Below are 27,660 nucleotides of genomic sequence, written 5' to 3' on the forward strand. Positions count from 1 at the left end.
AGGATTATTTTTGTCTCTTTCTTTTTATTACCCCCCTCTCTCTATTTCCCTCTCCCTCCTTCCTCCCTCTCTCCCTCCTTCCTCCCTCTCTCCCTCCTTCCTCCCTCTCTCTCTCTCCCTCTCTCTATTTCCCTCTCCCTCCTTCCTCCCTCTCTCCCTCCTTCCCTCCCCTCTCTCCCTCCTTCCCTCCCTCTCTCTCTCTCCATCTCTTCCTCCTTCCTCCCTCTCTCTCTCTCTCTCTCTCTCCGTCTCTTCCTCCTTCCCTCCCTCTCTCTCCCTCTCTCTCTCCGTCTCTCCCTCCTCTCTCCCTCCCTCCCCCTCTCTCTCTCTCTCTCTCTCTCTCTCTCTCTCTCTCCGTCTCTTCCTCCCTCTCTCTCTCTCTCTTCCTCCCTCTCTTCCTCCCTCTCTCTCTCTCTCTTCCTCCTTCTCTCTCTCTCTCTCCCTCTCTGTAGCCGATGTGTCCCTCTAGTGGTCCAGAGGCCGGACTCTCCTGTGTACACCAACCTGGCGGAGTTGAAGCTGAGTAGCTCGTCGCTGCCCCCCTGTGCCCCGCTCACCGCCACTGCACACGCACGGCGCCTGGGAGACGCACCGGCACGCCAGCGGCCGCCACTACTACTACAACACACACACACAGGAGCGCCGCTGGAAACCACCGCGCACGCGCACCGGCCACCACACACTCGCCACACACTCACCCGGCACAGAGAGCGAGGTGGGTCATTGCACACGCACACGCGCACACACACAGCTGGAAACCGCCACGCACACGCGCCGACCACCACACACTCGCCACACACTCACCCGGCACAGAGAGCAAGGTGGGTCATGCACACACACACACACACACACACACACACACACACACACACACACACACACACACACGCGCACACACACACACGCACACACAGAGCTGGTAACAGCAGCGCACACGCGCCGACCACCACACACTCGCCACACACTCACCCGGCACAGAGAGCAAGGTGGGTCATGCACACACACACGCACACACACACACACGCACGCACACAGCTGGAAACCGCAGCGCACACTCACCAGGCACAGAGAGCGAGGTGGGTCATACACACATGCACACGCACACACACAGCTGGAAACCGCAGCGCACACTCACCAGGCACAGAGAGTGAGGTGGGTCATACACACATGCACACGCACAGCTGGAAACCGCAGCGCACACTCGCGCACTCACCCGGCACAGAGAGTGAGGTGGGTCATACACACACGGACACACACACACAGCTGGAAACCGTTGCACACGCAAGCTGACCACAACACACGCCACAGAAAAGGAGTTGGGTCACTAACACACACCCTGTGTTTCCTTTGGGTCACTAACACACACCCTGTGTTTCCTTTGGGTTAATCTCTGGATCTCGGGCTTGGGGAAATGCATGATGGGATAGGGGCCTGATGATGATGATGGGGGTGGTGGTGAAGATCATTCTCCTAATCAGTACTTTCTTCTCTACTCTTTCATTCCTGTGTGTTTTCCCCTCTTCTCTGTCTTTCATCCCTTGCTCTCTCTCTCTTTCTCTCCATCTCTCATTCTCTCCATCTTTCTCTCTTCCTCCATCTCATTCTTTCTCTCCATCTCTCATTCTCTTCATGTCTCCATCTCTCATTCTTTCTCTCCATCTCTCTCGTTCCATTTCTTTCTCATCCCTCGGTCTCTTTCTCTTGTTCTCTCTCATTCTTTCTTTCTCATCCCTCGGTCTCTTTCTTTCTCTCCATCTCTTGTTCTCTTCATCCCTCATGTCTTTTGGGTTCTCTCTTCTGATTGGCTGGCGGAAGACTCTGTCATCTGAGGAGGTGTGTCTGAGCACGTACTCTAGCCAATCAGATAGCCTGTATGGCTCTCCGCCTAGAGGTTGGTCAGAGGAACTGGACGAGTACGGACACACCCTCTATGTGTGTGACTATACTAATGAGAAGGTACACACACACACACACACACACACACACCCTCTATGTGTGTGACTACTTATGAGAAGGTACACACACACACACACACACCCTCTATGTGTGTGACTATACTTATGAGAAGGTACACACACACACACACACCCTCTATGTGTGTGACTATACTTATGAGAAGGTATAAGACTATCTTAAGATGCATTATTGTTGACGAAAAAAGACGAGACTAAAATGTTTTGCATGAAATAAAAACTAAGATAAAATCTCTCTTTATTTTCGTCTACAAAATGAGAAGACAGAATATCTAGCTGTTAGGCTACGTTTTCAAAATATTCCGAATGAGTTCAGGCTCCGCAGCTTTCCTGTAGGCGAGTCTACTGGTGGCAGCAACACGAAACTACATGGAACAAGAACACCGGAGATTTCTGCCAGAGTTAGCAAGCCAGCTGCCTGAGCTTCATGCCACAACGCTTTATACCCAGAAGTTACAGCTTCTCTCATACATATACGAATTAACATCCCTCAGAATGTCCATATGAAAATGCATATGTGTGTGTGTGCGTGCGTGTGTGTGTGTGTGTGTGCGTGTGTGTGTGTGTGTAGTGGATTAAACACACAGATGATCAGGGACGGCAGTATTACTACAGTGCAGATGGCTCCAGGTCTGAGTGGGAGCTCCCCAAACTCGTGCAGATAGCTGGGGTGAGTGTGTGTGTGTGTGTGTGTGTGTGTGTGTGTGTGTGTGTGTGTGTGTGTGTGTGTGTGTGTGTGTGTGTGTGTAGGAGTGTGTGTGTGTGTGTGTGTGTGTGTGTGTGCGCGTGTAGGAGTGTGTGTGTGTGTGTGTGTGTATCTGTGTACGTGTATGAGTGTGTTTGTGTGTGTATGTGTATCTGTGAGCGCGTATCTGTGCGCGTGTATGAGTGTGTGTGTGTTTGTGTGATTGTATCTGTGCGCGTGTATGAGTGTGTGTGTGTTTGTGTGATTGTATCTGTGCGCGTGTATGAGTGTGTGTGAGTGTATCTGTGCTGTGTGTGAGTGTGTGTTTGTGTTTATAAATATGAATGTGCACATGCCATAAGGGTGCTGTGCACGTGTGTGAGTGTGTGTTTGTGTTTATAAATATGAATGTGCACATGCCATAAGGGTGCTGTGTGTGTGTGTGTGTGTTTGTGAGAGTGTATCTGTGCTGTGTGTGTCTATAGTCCCTTTCCCACCAGAGGGGTTTGTGCAGTTCCTACAACAGAATGTTCCTAGAACCCTTTTCTTGTGTTCCGGCCAGACCAATTTGGGGATTATTATGTTCCTCTGACCGCAGTTCCTGTAACTCTTTCAGCTCCTACTCTAGGGCAGGGTCTTTTCCCTTTTCCGCATAGGCACCCTTAGTGACCTAGGTCTACGTTGATTGGTCCAACTTATAAGTTACGCCCACTGTCAACCCAAATTTAATGGGCAGCCAGTAATGGCTTTTTTAACCGGTTTTGGGGGAGAGTAGTCAGTTAGCAGAACCAGTTTTGGGGGAGAGTGGTTAGTAGAACCGGTTTTGGGGAGAGTAGTTAGTAGAACTGGACTGTTCCTGTAACTGCTTGGTGGCCTGGTGGGAAAGAGACTTATATGCACCGGGGATGAATATTGTAAATTCTATAAATAGTACAGTAGATGTATAAGAAATGGTATATAATATATATAATAAATGGTATATACTAATATGATCTACATTTCTGTCTATGCCCCTCCCATCTGCAGTTAAGCCCCGCCCCCACCCAGGACACACACAAAACGCGCAGTCTGGACCGCCGACAGCCCGAGCCCATCGTCCTGACCAAGTGGAGACACAGCGCACACGTCCCTGAGAACGATAAGGTACACACACACACACACACACACACACACAGGGCCCACGTCCCTGAGAACAATAAGGTACACACACACACACACACACACACAGGGCCCATGTCTCTGAGAACGATAAGGTACATGTACACACACACACACACACAAGAATGAGAAGGTACACACACACACAAAAATGAGAAGGTACACACACCCACACACACACACAGCGCACGCACTCCTGAGAACGATAAGGTTCACACACCACACACCAGCCCTGCCAACCTGTACGCATGTTGCGTAGCAACCACGCATTTTCACATCAAAATACGCCGCTACGATGTTTTACTTAAAACTACGCAAAACGAGCACACACACACACGCACACTACGCAAAACGAGCAGACATCCAACTTCTCCGGAAAGCTCCTGGAGCGTGTGAATCTCCTGCTAATATATTTCATGTGAGGATGAGATACAGAGAGAAAGTGAGAATGACGGGCAAAGCATAGTGGCCTCTCTATGTTCTTTTTTCCTCTGCCAACGGTGGGTTAAATGAAAGACTTGATGAGGTGACTAACAAGTGTTCACTCGCAAATTCGCGTCCCTAGCTGCCGTTGCTGTGAAACTAAAAATATTCCACTGAGTGCAACTGTAAATTCACCTAGGGCATAAAAAAAAAAAAATCTTGGGTTCCGGTTTCAGACCGACCCTGTCAATTTATGTGCGACCCAAATTTATTTTATGAGCTTGGGGAAGAAATAACACTAAATAGTCTAGGCTACATTAAATAAATCTACAAATAAAAGGCGAACTATAATTACATTAATTACCCCTTGCGTTATGTATAGGGATGAGCGTATTCTCTCTTTTACAAAGTAGCCTATGCACAGCTGTTCACGAAGACGATTGTTTTCGTCACTTACCGGCACTCGCAATTTTGTCCAAACACCACAACTTTTTCGCAAATTTGACCAATCATCGTAGTTTCACCGTGAAATTTCACCTACCACAACAGTCCCTCGTGCAGAATATTGAGCCAGATGGCACACTTACTTCTGCACCTTCTGCATATGACACCAAAGACTGCCCTAACGTGTTCGTTCCTCTGCAGTTTTGATGACAATAAATAGAAGGCTAACGTTAATAATCTGCTTACTTGCATCTCTCAACCTGGTGTTGCTAACCTACCTAGGCTATGAAAGTAAGTAAGCCTACTTGGTTTACTGACATTTGAGTAGGCTATGCAACCCATTGGCAAATGTTTACCTGGATATGTCCTTTTAGCAGTGGTGAAGGAAGTACTGAATCTCAGTACTTAAGTAAAAGTACAAATACACAGAGAAATATTTACTTTAGTAAAAGAAAAAGTACCACAATGACAACCCTACTTAAGTAAAAGTAAAAAGTACCTGCTTTTAAATGTACTTTAAGTATTAAAAGTAAAAGTATTTGCATAATGATTTATTCTCTTAATATCTATATTCTAAAAGAAAAAATAGTATGGGCTGTGGCATTTTAATTAAGCTAGTTTTAGGTTAGGCTATATTCGACTAGATAGTTTTAAGCTAATGCAATTGTGCTTACCATCTGTGGCCCAGTTTACATTCTGACCTACAATTCTAGAGACTGTAATTCTGGTTATCTACTAGGGTGGTCTGCTGAGTATATCATTCAGCAAAACACGAGAGCCTGAAGTTTAACGGGGTAGACCAGGGAAACGTCGGGTGGATCGTAATGCCAATTCTGCTGATTGAACAGAAAAGTTGCTGAGAAAGGTGTCTTTATGATTAGGTTCAGTTTCACTTGCGCAGACACACATACTGTAGACATTGAATAAGCGCTCACATTTCTACCCCCCCAATTGTAGGCTATGCCTCTTTATTTGATCACACACAATTAAGAAATATTTTCTAATCTGGAAAATGCTACGTTTTTTTTTCGGCCAGCGGTTCTATAATAGTCTACCGTTTATTTGTGCCGCAAATGATCAGACGTGTGACAGAAGCATGGGCATAGCCTGTAACTTCGCTGATCCGCGGATAGCAATCTCATCGGAGAGGAGGCCCTAACGCTGCAGATAACAGACAGAGAAAGGCATAGAACACAGTTGCATGTCCAGTGTAGCCATGGGTCTGGTGAATATAGCCTACCGAATGCAGATGGCTACAAGCTCACGCTTTGCCTGGTCTAGACTAGAAGCTTATGTTTCAAAGATTTAGAAGCTGGGCACGTAGCGCTCCAGAACCTGTGGTAGTAACCCCGCCCCCTGGTAAAACAAACGTGTTTGTCAGAGAGAAAAAAAATCTTATTATAAAATGTATCGTAAAAAGGAACGATGGTGTTGTAAAAATGTAGCCGAGTAAAAGTACAGATAATTGCTGTAAAATGTAACGAAGTAAAAGTCAAAAGTATGCACTATAAATTCTACTTAAGTAAAGTACAAATACGTGGAATATTTACTTAAGTACAGTAACAAAGTATTTGTACTTCATTACATTCCAACACTGCCTTTTAGCTTATGTCATGTTTGCTAGCTGGGCTTAGTTTGAGTATTGCTACCAAAATCATAGAAATTAATAAAATGGCAAGACATTTACCTCTTCTATGATCCAAGAATGATTTCCAAGAATGAGTTGTTTTTTTTAACATTTATTTTAACTAATGACATAGAAGACATTCACAATTGCATCCACATATCGTAATGCACTATGCAAAAAGTGATTTACGCTCGTAGCCGAACACAGTGAGATGCAAGCCTTCCAATCCACTCAGAAATGTAAATTCATGGGTTTCATCATGTCCCTTTCCACAGGTAGAAGCACCTTAATTATGAATGCAGACTGCATGGTGCTTCATTAATACACCTGTGGAAAGGGACCTGATGAAACCCATGAATAGGCTACTCTCACGTCCTTAAAGGGGAAGGCAGTCAATTAGACGTAGCCTACAACACCAATGTAATGACATTAAACAGAAGTGTAGTCAAATAGTTTAAATCAATATGAAATTACTAGATTCTTACTTTCTATTAGTAATTATGCAGGCCACAGACTATGAATTATTAAAAAGATATGAACTTAATATGAATTACAAAATATATGAATGTATTGAAACATATGACATGATGCCATCTCTTTAGGTGACTGTCTTTTTTGGACAGTTCTACGAAAGGTTATACTGCTTTGTGAATTACCTCAGTCAAAGCATTTTTAATAAGCATCAAGATGATCAGTGTGATTTTGGTCTTACTAACCTTAATTGCCCTACATTTAAAAAAAAAAAAAAAAAAAAATCGCAACTATTTTCGCAATTTTCACTTCCTCACGCAATTTGTCCACAAGAAACAGCTAAAAACACCGCAACTTCCATCCAGGCATTTTAGGTCGCAACAGTCTCAAAAAACCTCGCGAAATCCTGGAGGGACTGATTTTCTACCTATCCCTTACTGCCACTGGGGGAAAAAAATTCCCTACCGACCCATGGCCTCAACTGACAACCAACAGGAACCAAACCTTTTTTTTTTTATGCCTAGGCCTAATAGTTTGACTATGTCTGGGAAAGTTATTACTTGTTCACGATTTGTTTCAGTTATATTTTCAATGTGTCGCTTAGGGCTTGAAATTAACGATGTCTCGACGTCCCGGGGACCATAAACGATGTTGATGGTTAAAGTTTTCATAACTATAAGGCGCTAATGGAGGGCGGACCTTTCCATTAACAACGAGTCAAAGTGGACCAAGGCGAAATATTTTGAGCTGCTCATTAATGAGTGTTCAATTTGTTTTTTTCTTTGGAGCATATGGATCCTTCTTCTTGATTATTAGCGTGAACACAAGTAAGAACAAATAATAGGCTTACAGACTGAGATGGCGCACCTATCACTGTAGTTGGGATAATGTAGGCCTAATCATTGCAGCCTCACAGATGACGGAAAGACACCGAGATCTGAAAGAAACTTGAGTGCACAACGTGCAAGTGAAATTCTTTAAAAGCAATCAGTAGTTTGCATTAGTCAGCAGGTAATAATTGAACAATGAATGTTTTTCTTTTTTACAAATAAACAAAACATGGATGCTATTGTGAGTGAAGGGATAGACTACACACTGACAACAGCAGATGTCCATAAGCCTCTATCTACTGTAGCCTACATCCAGGTGAATTAGATATGTTGGCATAACATGGCCGATAGATGTATTTCTTTACAAAATAAATCTTTAATAATAATGGATTGAAAAGAGGTATAATACCAGGCATGATTGAATAGGGCCCACATAAAAGAAAATGGACAACATACCCACATCAGTGCCTATCAACACAAGTGGTTTTCATAGGTCAGGATTGTTAGGCTCTAAAACAGATTGTCAACATTATAGAGCTACTGTAAAAGATTCAGTTTGCACTTTCAGGAACACATTGGATCCCATTTAGATAGATATTCAACATTAAAGATGGGTCACTATCCAAAACGTGTCTTGCGAGTATGGCTATGTCTGTGTGTGTGTGTGTGTGTGTGTGTGTAGTGTGTGTGTGTGTATAGTGCGTGTGTGTGTGTCTTGCGAGTATGGCTATGTCTGTTTTTGGCTGCATGAAGGCCGACGTGAGCAATTTTTTTTTTCTCGAGGTTTCTTTGAGGTGCTACTCAAAAAAATTCTTCAAGGTTGGCAGGTCTGACACACAAACACACACACACACAAGAATGAGAAGGTACTGTACACTCACACACACACACACACACACACAGAAACACACACACATACACACACCAGACAGTAGCAGGGCACTGACGCCTAGTGAGGATCCCACCCTGACTCTGACTCTGATGTGAAGTTCCAACAGAAGGTGGTGAAAAACCGGCGAATCCTGTCGCTCCATCGCAAAGGCTCGTCCCGCCTCCACCCATATAAACAAGTCAGTGTCCCGCCCCTGGCCCCCCAATCGGCCAATCAAACTGCATGCTCTAATCACACATCCAATCTGCTGGCATGTGGGGTGCCAACAGGAAGTGCCCTGCCACTATAACAGCCAATCACAAGCTGTCATGATTGATGCAAAGTTTTAATTAGCCAATCACCAGTGCTTAATCCCCAAGCATGCTCAGAAGAGTGCAGGGAATCACAGCCAATCACTGAAGACTACAGGCAGTTGCAACCAATCCCAGACTGAGTGAGATGCATTGTGGGACCGCTCAGAAGGCCCTGTCCATGAGCAGAAAGCTCATATTTAATTGGTTAAACTACATTACATGATGACATCACCCTAGCATGGATCTGGCGCTTGACCTCACACACTTTCTGATTAACTACTGTGCTGATACACACACACACACACACACACACGCAATTATGTATATGTATAAGTATATATTTTGATCCTGTGAGGGAAATTTGGTCTCTGCATTTATCCCAATCCGTGAATTAGTGAAACACACAGTACACAGTGTACACACAGTGAGGTGAAGCACACACTAATCCCGACGCAGTAAGCTGCCTGCATCAACAGCGGCGCTTGGGGAGCAGTGAGGGGTTAGGTGCCTTGCTCAAGGGCACTTCAGCCGTGCCTACTGGTCGTAGTTCGAATTGGCAACCCTCCAGTTACGGTCCGAAGTGCTAACCAGTAGGACACGGCTGCCCCAAAAATGGCGCATGACCTCACACTGTTTCTGGTTGAGGACTCACTTACCCTGTCTTGTGTTTTGGTTGTGTGCTGTGAGGTTGTTTGTGTTTATTTGTTTGTGTTTGTTTACTGCTCCTTTAGGACGTTGTGAAGCCCAGCACCCCAGACTCCGACTCCTCCTGCCCCTCATCTCCCACCCATCCCAGCTCTGTTAGTACTGCCCTACCCACGCACACACACACACACACACACCTCCCACCCATCCCAGCTCTGTTAGTGTACTGCCCTACGCACACACACACACACGCACCCATCCCAGCTCTGTTAGTACTGCCCTACCCACACACATGTGTACACACACACACACACACACACACGCGCACACACACACACGCACACACATCCATCCCAGCTCCATTAATCCTGCCCTACTCACACACACACGCTTCTCCATTACTAATGAAATCCTTTTCCTCTCACATTTCCTCCTCTCCTCTCCTCCTAGTCTTTTCTTCCCTCAGTCTTTTCACTGTCAACATTGGGGCAGCCGTGGCCTACTGGTTAGCGCTTCGGACTTGTAACCGGAGGGTTGCCGGTTCGAACCCCGACCAGTAGGCACGGCTGAAGTGTCCTTCATGGCACCTAACCCCTCACTGCTCCCCGAGCGCCGCTGTTGTTGCAGGCAGCTCACTGCGCCGGGATTAGTGTGTGCTTCACCTCACTGTGTGTTCACTGTGTGTGTTTCACTAATTCACGGATTGGGATAAATGCAGAGACCAAATTTCCAAAAATCACGGGATCAAAAGAGTATACTTCTACTTACTTATACATATACTTAACATGCTATTTCTCACCAGACACACACACACACGCATTGACATCACATCTCTCCTCCCTTCTGTATGTGTGTGTGTGTGAGTATGTGAGTGACAGAGACCTCCTCCTCTTAGCTGTGTGTGTCCTAACATGGGATGGGGTTTTTAGTTGATGGTTTCATTTTGATTGATAAGGAAATGTACAAGTCTAAGTCTCTCTCTCTCTCATTCCATCCTGTTGTGCTATCTCTTTAGCCATCAGAGAAGTGCGGGGTCCTCAATGTCACCAAAATCACAGAAAACGGCAAGAAAGTGCGGTGAGTTGAACACTAACATTCTATAGACACACACACCCTACAAATGTATGCACACACTCACTAATAAACTCACACAGTCACACTTATATAACACACACACACACAAAGTGTTTCCGAGTTGTGTTTCTTCCCCACACACACAAAGTGTTTCCGAGTTGTGTTTCTTCCCCACACACACACACACACACACACACACACACACACATATACATATACATATACATATATATATATATATATATATATATATATATATATATATACACACACACACACACACACACACACACACACATACACACACACACACACAAAGTGTTTCTGATTTGTGTTTCTTCCCCACAGAAAGAACTGGACTTCTTCCTGGACAGTCCTCCAGGGCTCTTCGCTCCTATTTGCCAAGAGCCAGGGGGGCGGGACTAGCTGGGTGAGTGACACACAGTCTCACCAATTGCCAGTGCTCTTTTTAAAACCCAACCCAAGGCTTTCCCAAGGTTTAGGCCTGCTCTAGACTATTTATTTATTTATTTTGTGTGTGTGTCTGTGTGCGTGCATGTGCCTGTGTGTGTGTGTGTGCGTGCGTGCGTGCGTCTGTGTGTGTGCCTGTGTGTGTGCGCGTGCATGTGTGTGTGTAGTTTGGGAGTCATCAGTCCAAGCCTGAGCTCAGTGTGGATCTGAAGGGAGCATCTGTGGAATGGGCTAAAGACAAATCCAGCAAGAAGCACGTCTTCGAGGTACACACACACACACACACACACACACTCTCTCTCTCTCTCTCTCTCTCTCTCTCTCTCTCTCACCCTTCTGCTAGTAGTTTTTGATCACACACACACACAGCTGTCGATTGTAGCTATTTGATTGTCCCTCTGCAGGTGAAAACTCGTCAGGGCACTGAGCTTCTGATGCAGTCGGATAACGAGAGCCTCATCAACGAATGGCTACATGCCATCACTGAGGCCATCAACACACACGTGAGTCCACACACACTTACACACACACACACGCACACAAACACACGCACACACACACTCTGATGGTACTGCGCTCTGTTAGGCATGGGAGTCGGACGAGGCGATAGAGGAGGACATGCCAGAGTCTCCCAGCCCTGAGAAGCACGACCACGACAAGGACCTCCGGGACTCCAAGAAACTCCGAGGTGTGTGTGTGCGCGTGTGTGTATATGTCTCTCTGTGAAACACTGTGGTCTGTGTGTGTTTGTCTAAAAAAGGCAGGTGTGTGTGTGTGTGTGACACACATATATTTATAGAGTATTGGAAGTGGTGTTTTTAATTCTGCTATCTGACCTAAAGGTACACATGACCTCCCTGATATGACCAAAGGTGCCATTAGTTAAAGTGGTTTATCCCATGTAGTGTGTGTTGTAAGCCTGGGTAGTGTAGTTGCTGCTACATGTGTTTGAGAGACTCCATTTCCCATGATGCAGCAGCAGCAGGAGCAGGCATGAAGAGCTCAAGCAGCATGGACGTGTCTGACCACAGGAAGAGGACCAAACTAAAGAAGTTCCTCACGCGCCGACCCACTCTACAAGCGGTCAGAGACAAGGGCTACATCAAAGGTAGGGGTGTGTGTGTGTGTGTTGGAAATACAATTTTGAAAATGTGCCATTGGCAGATTTTGGTCACATTGACCTGCCACTCAACAAGTAGTATTAATACTTTGTGTCTGAAATCTACCAGCCACACATTCATATTTCCCCAGCTAGTGGCTGGTGCTAATTTCCCTCCCTGCTGTGTGTGTGTGTGTGTGAGTGCAGTAACATACCATAGTGCATCACACTGAAAGGCATTGTGTGAAGCCAGAGTGCGGTGTTCACTTGCACAATTTACTCACTTGCACAATTTACACACCTGCACAATTTACACAGCTCTACTGGAGATTTCACTGTTTAAAGTTGCAGTAGGCAAGATTTTTTTGATCATATTCACTGAAACTGACACTATGCTTCGACAGAACAACATAAATCAGCCGGTTTTAGAAAAAACCCGCACTTCTACCTCAACCTAGAGCCTGTTATTTGTTTTGCAAAAATCCTCAGCTCCCGGTTCTTCTGGTCCAATCAGAGCAGGGCTGTGTGAGATCTGACTGTCAATCACAGTCTGGTGCAGTCTGGTGTGCACTGACGAGCACAAACTCGATGAGAGGGTGCTCGGTGGTAGTGGGGGAGGGGCATGAGAGTTGTAAACATTCAAAATGTTGGCTAAGTCCCCTCAATTTGTCAGACTTCCCAACTCACTAGTGGAGATTTCACTGTTTTTCACTCTGATAATATTTACATAATGCTGCAGTTTGAGTAGTCTATGTTACGGAGAACTGTATGTGTGTGTGTCTGTAACGGTGTGTGTGTGTGTGTTTGTGTTATTACAGACCAGGTGTTTGGTTGCAGTTTGACTAGTCTCTGTCAGAGGGAAAACGGTACGGTTCCACACTTCGTCAGGATGTGCATCGACCACGTGGAGAAAAACGGTACAGCACACCCCACCACCACTCCTCGCCTTTCAGCTTCCAGCCCTAATCGCCTAATCCATTGGTTCTCAAAGTGGGGTCCGGAGCACATTGTCAGGGGGTCCCTGACAAAGTTTGCTACAAAATATGAAATTGTCTTATATGGCGAAAAATGCTACAGTATCAGTATTTGCCCAATTGATCTGCTGAGACGTTACATCAATGCGTCAAAACACTTTATTATTAATTAACCGCCAACAAAATGAAAGTTATGTGAAGCAAACACTATGTGTTCAACACAATAGGCCTACATTTGACAAAGAAACAACAATCCTTTAAAAAAAAATCCTACATACTGTCAAAGTTTGCTAGCATGACTATTGTAGTATTAGCACTCTATGTTTTTAAATACATATAACATAAGCATTAGGGCTGTCAATCTTCTTCCATAACCCAATTCGAATTTCATTCATTATTATGTTTAATAATCAAATTATATTCAAATATTTAATGCTCAAATTTCGCCTATTATTAATATTTACGATGCATCTTTATACACTGTATAAACGGGCTTATGCATTGCCAATGCCACTATAAAGGCGTGTTTTTTTTTTTTTTCTATCGGCCCGCGATTCCATGAACCATTATGCCTATCAGAGAAGTGACAAAAGCATCGGACATAGCCTAGAGGAGGGAGGCAAAAACCTAATTCTTTCCTGCTTTAGCTGCGCGGTTCCTCGTCCTCGGACTGTTTACCTACCTAGCACGAAAGTAGATCTGTTTTAGCGTCGCCGTATCACCATGCTGTCAACCAAACCTGGTCGGGAGCAGGTTATGTGCCAAGTTACAGCTCAAATCGTGTAAAACTACCGCCCACTGACCAATCAATTATCTTGAAAAAGTTCTCACGTGTAGGATTCTGTCATATATATTACAGTTGGGGCCGCCTACACATTTTGGATATCGTATGCGCTTTAATAGTGTTGTGCGTGCAAATATGCCACTATGGACGTGCATAGGCTACAATACAACATCTGATGACAATCGATTTATTTGATGTCATAGGCTAGACATAGGCTAAAAATTACCGCAATGTAGATTACGCTATCGCTTATACATGTGGAAGTAATTGTTTTTTAATATAGGCGGTCTTGTGCGTCTCCACGTTTCATGATTGGCCAATATCATCCCAACACCGAGAACGTGCACAGATCTGAGCTGAAAGCCTAGTTTGACAAATATATCACATAACTGCTATCGTAGTACCACTTAACTTATACCCCTGAGTCAAGGCTTTGTGAAGCCTCATACTTCTAGATAGCCTAGATATGTCTAACGTGCTTCGTAGTATATCCCAAGGGTGTAGCGTTATCAGATGTGCACTCAGGCTGCTTGCTGCTACATATTCTGCAGATTACGACATCATTAGGCTATGCTAATTGTTATTTCTCCGTGTTCTGATGGAAATCCAAAAACGTTCCACACATCGCTGAAATGGTCGATCAGGAGTGATCTCCGTGGTGGTGCCAAATTTAGATTGTGCATTAGACGTGACAAAAGCATTTCGTTTTCACATATTCGCTAAAGTTAGCCAACACATACAAAAAACTCCCTACAATTCGAATGGTAATTTCCAAATTCGATTAGTATTGATTTTTTAAATATTCGAAATTCGTTCCAACAGCCCTAATAAGCATCTAACAGAAAAAAAGGCTATACAACTACATGATTAACTTAAGTTTTATGTGTTGCGATTATGAGGGGTCCTTGGAGAGTTTTCCACTCCATGAGGGGTCCCCGGCCCACAAAAGTTTGAGAACCCCTGGCCTAATCAGCCCGAAATTTAGCCCTCATGCCTGTCTTCTGTTACCCAGTTAGTTCTCACACCTGTGTTCTGTTACCCAGTTAGTTCTCACACCTGTGTTCTGTTACCCAGTTAGTTCTCACACCTGTGTTCTGTTACCCCTGTTAGTTCTCACGCCTGTGGTCTGTTACCCCTGTTAGTTCTCACGCCTGTGGTCTGTTACCCCTGTTAGTTCTCACGCCTGTGTTCTGTTACCCCTGTTAGTTCTCACGCCTGTGTTCTGTTACCCAGTTAGTTCTCACACCTGTGTTCTGTTACCCAGTTAGTTCTCACACCTGTGTTCTGTTACCCTTATTAGCCCTCCTGTGTTCTGTTCCTCCTCACGTCTGTGTCCTGTGTTCTGTGTTCTGTTCCTCTGGCCTGTGTTCTGTTCCTCAGGCCTGTGTTCTGTTCCTCCTCACGCCTGTGTTCTGTTCCTCTGGCCTGTGTTCTGTTCCTCAGGCCTGTGTTCTGTTCCTCCTCACGTCTGTGTTCTGTGTCCTGTGTTCTGTTCCTCAGGCCTGTGTTCTGTTCCTCCTCACGTCTGTGTTCTGTGTCCTGTGTTCTGTTCCTCAGGCCTGTGTTCTGTTCCTCCTCACGTCTGTGTTCTGTGTCCTGTGTTCTGTTCCTCTGGCCTGTGTTCTGTTCCTCCTCAGGCCTGTGTTCTGTGTTCCAACCCCTCAATAGCATGTCAAAGGTTAAGCCATACCTGTCAACACTCCCGTTTTTCCCGGGTTTCTCCCGTATTTCAAGGTCATCTCCCAGCACCCGTTTTGTTATTTCTCCTGGAAAACTCCCGTAATTTGCATGGCCATCAAACTTCATTTTAAAATCATTGATCCATTCAGGTTGCCAGATTGTGTATGAAATACACCCTACACATACACGATCATTTAGTTTCAATTTCAACTGTTTTGTCATAGGCTAAAACCTGGCAACCCAAAACCCAAATAAAGAAGCGGGTGCCAACTGCGCAGCCTGTCTCGTCGTAGCCTAAGCAAGCGGGCTAGTTGAATGGCCTACTCCAGAACTAGCTGTTGTGAAATTGTTGGGAATTTAATTGATTAACACATCACATAAACTGTTATTGAGTGTTGTTGATACACTGAACTTGTTCCCTCGGAACCAAATCTGACAGCAAGCAGCTTTGGAGTTTTGGAAGTAGGCTGCAGGCAGCTGGTGGATACATAACTGGCATGCGTAAGGTAATGGTAATGGTAAAAGCAACGACCGAAATGCAGTGTTGAAACACGTGTATGAAACGTATTAAATATGCAAACACAGATCCAGTATAAACACTGACCCCCCCCCCCGAAAAAAAATCTCCTGTAAGCTAAATGTTGACAGGTATGGGTTAAGCTGTGTGTTCAGATGTTTGCCTGTCAGGGTTGGTGGGATTACTACAACCACTACAAACAAGTGTGTGTGTGTGTCTTGCCTGTGTGAGTGCATGCTAAAATGCTACGGAAAATGTATGCTAAGTGTGTGTGTGTGTGTGTGTGTGTGTGTGTGTGTGTGTGTGTGTGTTGCAGGCTTGAGCGTGGATGGGCTCTACAGGGTGAGTGGAAATCTAGCAGTGGTCCAGAAACTCCGCTTCGCTATCAATCATGGTATGTCCTGCTACACACACACACACGTCTTGCTACACACACACACACACACACACAAACACGTCTTGCTACACACACACACACATTGGGGCAGCTGTGGCCTACTGGTTAGCGCTTCGGACTTGGAACCGGAGGGTTGCCGGTTCGAACCCCGACCAGTAGGCACGGCTGAAGTGTCCTTGAGCAAGGCACCTAACCCCTCACTGCTCCCCGAGCGCCACTGTTGTTGCAGGCAGCTCACTGTGCCGGGATTAGTGTGTGCTTCACCTCACTGTGTGCTGAGTGTGTTTCACTAATTCACGGATTGGGATAAATGCAGAGACCAAATTTCCCTCACGGGATCAAAAGAGTATATATACTTATACTTATACGTCTTGCTACACACACACACACACACGTTTTACTACACACACACACGCACACAAACACACACGTCCTGCTACACAGACACACACACACACCTACACACGTCTTGCTACACACACACGTCTTACTACCAGGCTTGAAAACGAAACGAACGAAAACGCTTGAAAACAAAAAGACCAAAGAAAACTAAGCGAATCAAGTCTAGGACTACTATGTGGAGGTATGCCTACTTGTGTTGCATAGGCTACTGTGGTAAAGACATACAGTAGACATAAGGTCGCTTTGTTCAATTGGAGAGGATTTCCTAGTTGCCCCAATTAACGTCGATGCTGCATATGGATCAGTGGCAGAAGGGCTGTAGTTTCAAAGAATGTTGCAGTTAATTTCAAGAGTTTTCGTCTAGAAGGTAAGACTAGAATTCTATTTCAATAGGCTATGCTTGCTTGGGCCTCTTGTGTGAATGTGCGCTGTGTATAAACAATTAATGGCCTCCTTACACCAAACAACTTTAACAAGATTTGTGAAAGATTTTTGAAAGATTGGAGTCTTTTGAGTAAAGCTTGAATGGGGGGCATTAGTTAAAAGACACCAATCTTTCAAGAATCTTTCCCAAATCTTGTCAACGTTGTTTGGTGTAAGGTGGCCATGAGAATTCTATTTGTTGTGTGTTCCGTTTAATGGGCTAAAAAGACAGGCTATCCACAAACGTGAACGTTTAATCACTAGCATGGGTATAACAGTGGCATCATCTGCGTCGGGCTCGGGTCGGGTTCGGACATAAAAATGAAAATGCCTGTCGGGTTCGGATGCAACTCTGTCGAACGCGGGTTCCGCACTCTAATGTATATGTCTGAATGTCTTGGGTTAGACAGAACTGTGTGTTGACGAGATCTTGTGTGTGTGTGTGCGTGTGTGTGTGTTAGATGAGCGGGTGGACCTGGAGGATGGGAAGTGGGAGGACATCCATGTCACCACCGGAGCGTTTAAGATGTTCTTCCGTGAGCTTCCAGAACCTCTCTTCACATACACACACTTCCAGGAGTTTGTCAACGCCATCAGTGAGTACCACACACACACACACCTTTGTATAGACTGGTGAATGTGCATGTCTCTGTCCGTAGTCGTGATAATAATGTGTGTACGTGTGTGTGTAGAAATCCCAGACTACAGGCAGCGTGTTCAGTCCATGAAGGAGCTGGTAAAGCAGTTACCCCGGGCCAACCATGACACCATGCAGGCTCTCTTCACACACCTCAGGAGGTAGGCTCACACACACACACACACACACACACACACACACACACACACACACACACTCTCTCTTCACATACCTCAGGAGGTAGACGCACGCACGCACATGCACGCACACTCACACACACACTCTCTCTTCACACACCTCAGGAGGTAGGCACGCACACACACACACACACACACACACTCTCTCTTCACACCCCTCAGGAGGTACACGCACACGCACGCGCACACACACACACACACTCTCTCTTCACACACCTCAGGAGGTAGGTACACACACACACACACTCACACTCTCTCTTTGTGTGTCCCTCAGAGTGGTGGAGCACGGCGAGGAGAACCGCATGACGGCCCAGAGTGTGGCCATCGTGTTCGGCCCGACGCTGCTGCGCCCAGAGACCGAGTCCTGGAACATGGCGGTCCACATGGTCTACCAGAACCAGATCGTGGAGCTCGTCCTTCTGGAGCTTGACACCATCTTCTCCAGGTAGCCAATCACAGCTCAGGACTGCTGCGTCAGACACGCCATCATCGGGAGGTTGGGGTTTGGAGAGATGCACCAACCAATCAGAAGAAGGGGAAATGCCCCCTCAGATGCCAAACCCTGCCTTTAAGAGACTCCGGGTCTGCCTCCTGGAGGGGGAGGCTCACTGTTGAACAAAGGGTGTACACACACACACTCCTTAGTGCATACACCTCTTAATATACATAGAAATATATTAACACATCACACTCTGAAATTAACATTAGTCTTAAACCCTCCCCTGCTTGTGATATTCTTCAATACTGAACTTTCCCAACTGGAGATGTTGCTATGGACACTACCTGAACATTCCCAACTGGAGATGTTGCTATGGACACCACTGGAGATGTTGCTATGGACACTACCTGAACATTCCCAACTGGAGATGTTGCTATGGACACCACTGGAGATGTTGCTATGGACACTATTGAACATTCCCAACTGGAGATGTTGCTATGGACACTACTGAACATTCCCAACTGGAGATGTTGCTATGGACACTCCTGAAAACACTAGAATAAAACACTATGGACACTACTAACAACGTCCAGACTACTGAACCTCTGAGCTCAACTGGAGATGCGTCTGTGAATTACAGTACTGAACAACCTCCAGACAGCGCTGTAAAATGTGTGCAGGAATTTCTCGCATTATGATGGCTAGAGCTGGGGGTCTTGAATAAATCATGCGCTATGTCTTAGACACTACTGAACAACCCCAACTGGACTCTTAGACACTACTGAACAACCCCAACTGGACTCTGTCTTAGACACTACTGAACAACCCCAACTGGACTCTGTCTTAGACACTACTGAACAACCCCAACTGGACTCTTAGACACTACTGAACAAGTCTGAACAACCCCAACTGGACTCTTAGACACTACTGAACAAGTCTGAACAACCCCAACTGGACTCTTAGACACTACTGAACAAGTCTGAACAACCCCAACTGGACTCTTAGACACTACTGAACAACCCCAACTGGACTCTATGTCTTAAACACTACTGAACAACCCCAACTGGACTTGTTTCTGTGAACTCTAATGAACATGGCTGTTGGAAAGTCAGTTGTCTGCATTCCCTTGGGATATTCCTTTTACCTTAAGAATATGCTCAAGCTTTAATAGAGTTCATTCTGAACGCAAGCGTAGTGCTGCTGAACACCGGACAGTGGTAGAACTCAACCTAAGAGGTTTAAGGTTCACACTACCGAACATGATTGAATACGCCAAATTGGAGACTTTTCAAAGGACACCACTGAACTTGCCCGTCTGGTGATGTTGGTGTTGACACCACTGAATGAAGCCAATAGGACATTTCTCCATATATATATATATATATATATATATATATATACACACACACATATTTTTTAACAGTACACAGCTTTGGGGCCATTGCAGGTACTTGCTGAGTATTCCTCTCAATTGGATGTATTTGCACACATACTACTGAACTGAACTCACCCTGCACTACACACGAACGTGCTTCCCGAACGTGCTCAAATGGACTTACTTATCACTCCAGTCCCGAACACACCCAACGCAGCTGCCATGGTGAAGTCTCCTCATCAGGGGACTGTCCAGGGGCAACGGAAGCCGCTCGAACACACCCAGATGTTGGTGTGGCACCCGTGCAGGGCAGGTCCGCTCGAACACACCCAGATGTTGGTGTGAAAACAGGACTTTTTGGTCTGTTTTTTTTTTTTTACACGGATCAGAACAGAGTGTACAGCCAGATCCATCTGGACTGGGTAGAGTATTACACTACGCTAATGAGCTATGAACACACACACACACACACATACACACAGACATGGAACACAGATACAGAACAAAGACTATTACACACACACCCTAAATATATGGCCGTGTACACACACAGACACACACACACACACACACACACACACACGTGCATTTGAACAGTCATTTGTGGCTCCTGGGGCTGTGTGTGTGTGTGTGTGTGTGTGTACAAGGGAGGCAGGAGTAGTTGGAGTGAAGGTAGGACTGTGTGTATATGTGTGTGCGTGTGTGTGTTTAGAACACTAAAAAGGTGTACATAAACAGGGGAGAGCTGTAATTGAGAGATAGTATGTATGTTTGTGTGAGTGTGTGTGTGTGGCCAGCTGTAGTATATTAACAGGTATAGAGTAGACTGACTAATGCAGTAGAACGCTGAGCTTTGGAGTCTAGTGACCAGAACAGAACCAGCTGACCCAGGAGGTTTGGAGTCTATAGTGACCAGAACCAGCTGAAAGTGACTCACTGCAGAACCTGTGTTTCTCTTGCAAATAAACTACTCTAAACCATCTCGTGGTGTCTGAAATCTCTCTTTCTCTCTCTCTCTCTCACACACACACACACACACACACACCTCACTGCAGAACCGGCGTCTCTCCTGCAAATAAGCCAGGGTTTCCACGGGTCTTGGAATTTCTGGAATATCATTGAAGTCTAGACTTGGAAAGTCAGGGAATTTTTTTTATCATTTTTGGGGCAAAGTCATAGCCTGGTCCTACCAGACTCTTGTACATTTCAGAATGTCACTTCCCATTGCCAAGCGTTAACCTCATTGAAGGCGAGTAGTCTGTTGAAGTTTAAAACTATTGGATCTCGGCCCCAGCTGTGGCGCAACTGGCTGGGGCACCTGGACGTACGCTGGGTTCGATTCCCGCCCCGTGGTCCTTTCCGGATCCCACCTCTCTCTCCCACTCACTTCTCACTGTCCTGTCGCATTAAAGGCATAAAAGCTCAAAAAAATATAGTTAAAAAAAAAAAAAAAAACTTGGATCTGCCCAGAGCCACTCTGGGTCTGCCATAACCAATCGCTAACATTTGGTTGTGACGTATGTCTGGCTCAAACTAGCGCGCGACCTCAACGTCATTGTTCTCAGCCACTCCCTCTATTCGCTGATTGGACCTGCAGATCTTTGCAGGAGAAAACCCGAGTATATACCGCAGACCCAGACGAAGTACTGAAGGGAAATTGAGCGGAAGTACGTAGGAGGGCGGAGTCAGGCTAGCAAAGTCAGGGAATATCAGGGAATTTTGTTGAAGCAGTTTTAAACATTTATACCAAAATACATCAATATGAATATGTTTTTTATGGTGTTAATACAGTAGCTTTTCCCCATTACTGCTTGTTTGAGTGGTTTACTTTGTTTTTTCAATGAGCGTTTATTCATCCATTCTAAAACAAAAAATCGAAAATTCTGCAACACTCCTGCTCTGACATTTTTCGGTTGGTGTAATGTACCATTCATTATATAAGTCATGGAAATATTTTTTTATTTTGGTTATGGAATTTAACCTTTGACTTAAGAGTGGGAAACCCGATAAACCACGTGCCGTAAGTCTCTCTCTCTCTCTCTGTCATACACAGCTCAACTCTTTTGGTCATTAGATCAAAGTACATGCACAGTAACATACTTACAGACAAAACCAAAATCGGTGAGATTCATGTCGGTGAATATCACACAGAGACACTGGTGAACTTTACCGAGGACATCAGTGTTCATAGTTACCTGATCCCAGGTCAGCTGGGTGGACCGGGCGGTACCGTGGGGTGCAGCTCCGTGTCTGGCCTGCAGTACCACCTGAGCCCAGCAGAGGGCAGGCTGGAGAGGCCGGCCCAGGGCTGAGCTCTACTATTCAGTCACATTTCCTAAATGAAGACAATTTCTCGCTTGAAAAGGGCACAAAATAAAAGCCAACACAAGAATGTAAAATCAGCATTATTCTCCTTTAATTACTGTTTGGATGGGGATTTTGTTTTTTAAATTAAACAATTGAGAATGACAATGCATTAGAACATGCTTGTTTTATCTAAAACAAACTGAATGCATTGGACACATACACAAAAACCTTTGGCACACAAAATGAGACATGGACAACACACTGTGACGCACGGAACCACCGCCTGGCATTCGCCTCCACACGAGGGTGGAAATCAACGTTTTAAAATGAAAACATCTACCAGCTACGGGCAGATAAATGATCAAATTCACCAGCCGCTCAATACTAAATCATTATTTTGCATCTGAAAAGTCTACCAGCCGCTGAATACTAAATCATTATTTTGCATCTGAAAAGTCTACCAGCCACTTAAATATTTGACCAGCATTTGGCTGGGGAGCTGGTGCTAATTTTCATCCTGGTTATAACTTGGAGACACTGGAGACCTCAGAGCAAGCCTCCTCTTCAGACGGTCACAACCTCACACCTACGTAGCGTTCATGCTAACACATTCTCAACATCATGTCCTGGCAAACTGGCTTAGTTGCACACACACACACAAACACAGTAACTTTCCTAAGTCAAACACAGTGCTTCATAAACATGTAAGGTACTTCCCATGCACATGAGTGATAAGGACGTGTTCTAAATGCTTATAAAGGGGTTGGGGGTCGGTTATGCACTATGAGGGGATCTAGACGTGATGAATGGAGTGTTGGGGTGGGTTACGCACTGAGTGATCTGCAGTGTTGGGGAGGGTTATGCACTATGAGGGGATCTAGACGTGATGAATGCAGTGGCAGACAGTATGACTGCAACAAACGTGGGTCTGTCATAGGGGGCAGTGAGCGGGTCACAAAACAGCCAATCAGTCTGGCCTGGAGGCATGTACCAGTCTGGCCTGGTTCTGTTGGATCTGGTCTAGTTTGGTGGTGCAGCTCTGTGACAGCAGCGCTAGAGCCTAGTTACCCCGTTAGCTGCTCTGAGTACACACCTGGAAACACGGCTCACATCCAGGGGTGCGTTTCCCAAAAGCATAGTTGCTAACTAAGTTAGCAACTTTGTTGGTTGCAATGCAATTTCCCATTGCCAACCAACTAAGTTGCTAACAGGTTAGCAACTATGCTTTTGGGAAACGCACCCCAGTCTGTCTTAGCCTTGCCTAGCATGCAGGGTGCTCTTTTTCTCTTGCTTAGCATATGTGGGGCTGCGTTTCTCCAGCCTAGCCTCCTGCATAAGGTGCTGTCTTTCGCCAAACTAGCATCATGTATGAGGTGCTGTCTCTCGCCAACCTAGCCTAGCATACGAGGTGCTGTCTCTCGCCAACCTAGCCTAGCATACGAGGTGTTGTCTTTTTGCCAACCTAGCCTAGCCTAGCATACGAGGTGCTGTCTTTTTGCCAACCTAGCCTAGCCTAGCATACAAGGTGCTGTGTTTCGCCAACCTAGCATCGTGTATGAGGTGCAGTCTTTCGCCAACCTAGCATAGCATACGAGGTGCTGTGTTTCGCCTTCAGGGTGCTGTATCCCCAACCTGGCCCATCATACAAGATGTTGTGTTTCGCCAAGGGTGACGTGTTTGTGTTTCTGGCATCGTGTATGAGGTGACGTGTTCTAGCATCGTGTATGAGCTGATGTGTTTCTGGTTTTCCTCAGCGCAGTTATGCAGGAAGTCAGCTATCGCTGCTTTTTTTGGAAAAGGAAGCCCCTTTGCCCTGTGTGAGGGGTGGGGCTGTGTTCATCAGGCAGGAAGTGGTATTGGATTGGTTAGGAGTGGGACTGTTCTAACCAATCCAATACCACTTCCTGCTTGATGAGGAGTGGGACTGTTCTAACCAACCCAATACAACTTCCTGCTTGATGAGGAGTGGGACTGTTCTAACCAACCCAATACAACTTCCTGCCTGATGAGGAGTGGGACTGTTCTAACCAATCCAATACTACTTCCTGCCTGATGAGGAGTGGGACTGTTCTAACCAACCCAATACTACTTCCTGCCTGATGAGGAGTGGGACTGTTCTAACCAATCCAATACTACTTCCTGCCTGATGAGGAGGGGGACTGTTCTAACCAATCCAAAACTACTTCCTGCCTGACTACAGCGGCACTCGTAATACAGTTAAAGAAGTAACACAAACGGCAACTCTGTAAACTAAAGTGTAGAATAAATAACTATGAGCAAATACAAAAATAAGACACATAAATATGTTTACATACACATATATATATATAAAACAAGCTTAACTGTCCTTTCTTCCTATAACAAGTGATGTCAGTTAAGTGGGATCTAGTAATACTGATGTCTGGTAGAGACGCTTCTGAGACAGTAACTGGGTCATCCATAGGCCTGTGAGGGTGCTATTCCTCACCCAGCCATAGGCCTGTGGGGGCGCTGTTCCTCACCCAGCCACTTTCTCAGACAATATACATGTTTACTTGCAAGTACAAAATATCAAATAACCATAATAATAAACAATATTTAACACTGATGGATTAAAAATGATAACATTACAAAATAATACATTTTCTTATCCTGAAACGATTCAGAAATAAAAGGAGAACATCATCTTTCCACAATTGCCCATCCAGACAGACAGACACAACCATGTGCATCCATCCAGACAGACACAACATGTGCTTTTACGCCACCGTGTTTAAAAGAGTTACACACCGTTCACAGAAAACACTCCAAACGTTGTTCATTTGTGACTGCCTCGTTGTTCATGTGCTGATATCCATCACATAGAGTGGACACACACAGGACACACCACACACACATTCCCAGATGAGAGATAACACACACTAGGCAGGCAGAGTGCATTGGCATCATCTGCTCCAGATTCTGATTCAGATGGATTTTGGCTTCTGACTTTGATTTCTCATCCTTTCTGCTTGACTGATTCAGATCCGTGCTTTCGATCTGTAATTCAGATTCACTGTAACTGATTGTAATGTGAATCAATCCCTGATTACCGATACTGGTTTTGCTAATCCAGATCCGATCTAAGAGACCATCTTTCATTCTAATCTGGATTAATTATGTCATTGTAATCTGGATCAATTCTATCATTTGAATCTGGATCACTTCTGTCGTTGTAATCTGGATCACTTCTATTATTCCAATCTGGATCACTTGTATCATTCTAATCTGGATCACTTGTATCATTCTAATCTGGAGTCACTCCAGTTACCTCTAATCTGGAGTATTGTCAGCGTAGCTATCAGCGCAGGCTGTTCTGTTCTGCAGCTGAACATGTCACAAACACAAAATGGACACACAGACCTTTCCATTCCCTTCACTCACTCACTCACACACACACACACACGTGTATGCTCAATGAAGATGAACTGGAGTATATGGCACTTACAGCACTGTGGTCTTGCATAAGGCTGAGGTGTTGAGTTCAAATTGGGTGTCATCAACACACCAAACAAACAAACAAACAAACAAACAGCATCATAAACAACAGGAACAACACAACACTTATGCTGATGCCCTCCTTATAGTGCTTCCCTGATTGGACAATTTGGCTTTGAGGACACCAAAGGCGTGTGGGTGTGTCAGAGAGAGGGCTGTCTTAGAACTAGATATACAAGTGTGTGTGTGTGTGTGTGTGTTCATAAAGGGGGGTTTGAGGGTAACTGAGCGTCTGTTTGCATGCAGTCCAGAAGAAGAGTCCACAGCACACAGAACAGACGCCTCTTTCTAAACACACCCTAACACTACAGGACAACATTACCCTCTTCAAAACCAGCATCCTTCAGTTTATAAACCAGCATCCTTCAGTTTACAGGCCAGCATCCTTCTGTTTATAAACTAGCATCCTTCTGTTTATAAACTAGTATCCTTCAGCTTATAGACCAGGAGTCTTCAGCTTATAAACATATGATCATCAGGTATTTCACTTCTTTAGAATCATTTGTATTCACTTCTTTTTTTACTAAAACAAAACCCACATCCTTCATCACTAGTGCCAAATTCTGTTTATGAAATCATAATCATCTGTTTATGACCCCAGATCCTTCAGCTTCTAAAGAGATGTCCTTCAGTCTGCAAAGCCACATCTGGACTCATCACAACACTTCTCTTGGAATAACATCTTTCAGATCGGTAACACTGTTCCGTGTACACACTAGAACATCTTTCAGATCGGTAACACTGTTCCGTGTACACACATCCTTCACTGTATCAACTCACTACAGGTGTAGGACTCCTATTCTATATTTATAAACTCCTATCCCGATTACACATTTATTTATAAACTCATATCCCGATTACACGTTTATTTATAAACTCATTTCCCGATTACGTGTTTAGCTCATATTGTGTGGTTTATAAACTCATATCCCGCTTACACGTTTATTTATAAACTCATAACCCGATTACGTGTTTAGCTCATATTGTGTGGTTTATAAACCGCAGCCTGCATTTTGTAAACGGACTGTAACACTGGTGCAAATCGCCTCTCTCCCTCTGAATAAACACTATCAATACTTTAAAAAAAGATCCGCGGGAATTCACATGACACAAGGGATTGTGGGAGTCCTTCCACACGGGACTAACACTGTTGACATTCTCACACACACACACACACACACACACACACACACACACACACACACACAGTCTCCCGGGACTGGGGGCGGGCACTTGGCCGCACTCGGAGCAGAGGGAGGCGGAACTGAGGTCGGAGGTCAAAGAGACGGCGCAACGCTGCGCGGAGGTCCCCGGTTCCACCACCGGGGGGGGGGGGGCAGAGCAGCAGCAAGGAACACTGATGCGGCTGCTGCTGGCGATGGGGCAGAAAAGGTCAAAGTTCAGGCACACCTGGATTAGAACACAGTGGAGAGCAACAGCACTTCCATGGCATCAATAGGTCAGAGGTCACCCTGCTGGCCCCTACTCTTCCCAAATGACAGCGTCAGGAGTCAGAGGGTTTCTCCCACGTCAGCGTCAGGAGTCAGAGGGTTTCTCCCACGTCAGTTTTTGTCCTTTTCTGAGGCAGAGTCTGGCTCCTCCCCCGTCTCCATGCTTTCGGCCAATGCTCCTCCTGCTTCCGATGCTCCTCCCAACGTGATTTCCAGCACCTCCATTGCCTCCTCCTCCTCTCTTCCTCCCTCTCCCTCCATCTCTCCCTCCTCTCCTCCCTCCATCTCTCCTTCCTCTCCTCTTTCCTCTCCCTCCTCTCTTCCCTCCTCTCCTCCCTCCACTCCTCTCTCCATCTCTCCCTCCTTCTCTCCTTCCTCTCCCTCCTCTCCTCTTTCCTCTCCCTCCTCTCCTCCCTCCTCTCCTCTCTCCATCTCTCCCTCCTTCTCTCCTTCCTCTCCCTCCTCTCCTCTTTCCT

General features: G+C 45.4%; 1 protein-coding gene and 1 long non-coding RNA gene across 2 annotated transcripts in view; one reads left to right on the forward strand and one right to left on the reverse strand.

Annotated features, from left to right (window-relative positions):
• Positions 1–20,891, forward strand: part of arhgap12a (Rho GTPase activating protein 12a) — a 42,893-nt gene extending 22,002 nt beyond the window's left edge. Inside the window, 18 exon segments of the mRNA XM_042072882.1 lie at positions 478–534; positions 536–715; positions 1,816–1,956; positions 2,545–2,643; positions 3,685–3,801; positions 8,601–8,681; positions 9,528–9,596; positions 10,457–10,518; positions 10,864–10,945; positions 11,154–11,252; positions 11,391–11,489; positions 11,572–11,674; positions 11,963–12,094; positions 12,904–13,002; positions 16,357–16,434; positions 17,724–17,858; positions 17,955–18,060; positions 18,371–20,891. Of these exon segments, the coding sequence (XP_041928816.1) occupies positions 478–534; positions 536–715; positions 1,816–1,956; positions 2,545–2,643; positions 3,685–3,801; positions 8,601–8,681; positions 9,528–9,596; positions 10,457–10,518; positions 10,864–10,945; positions 11,154–11,252; positions 11,391–11,489; positions 11,572–11,674; positions 11,963–12,094; positions 12,904–13,002; positions 16,357–16,434; positions 17,724–17,858; positions 17,955–18,060; positions 18,371–18,545 (1,914 nt within the window). The 3' untranslated portion in view covers positions 18,546–20,891.
• Positions 20,892–22,304: 1,413 nt separating this feature from the next.
• On the reverse strand, positions 22,305–27,530 carry LOC121693460. The gene is made up of 2 exons (XR_006025509.1): positions 23,796–27,530; positions 22,305–23,725 (listed from the first exon to the last, which is right to left on the reverse strand). It is a non-coding gene; the product is annotated as an uncharacterized LOC121693460 (long non-coding RNA).
• Positions 27,531–27,660: the final 130 nt, after the last annotated feature.

The sequence above is a fragment of the Alosa sapidissima genome, chromosome 19 (assembly GCF_018492685.1).
Source record: "Alosa sapidissima isolate fAloSap1 chromosome 19, fAloSap1.pri, whole genome shotgun sequence".
NCBI classification, from domain to species: Eukaryota; Metazoa; Chordata; class Actinopteri; order Clupeiformes; family Clupeidae; genus Alosa; species Alosa sapidissima.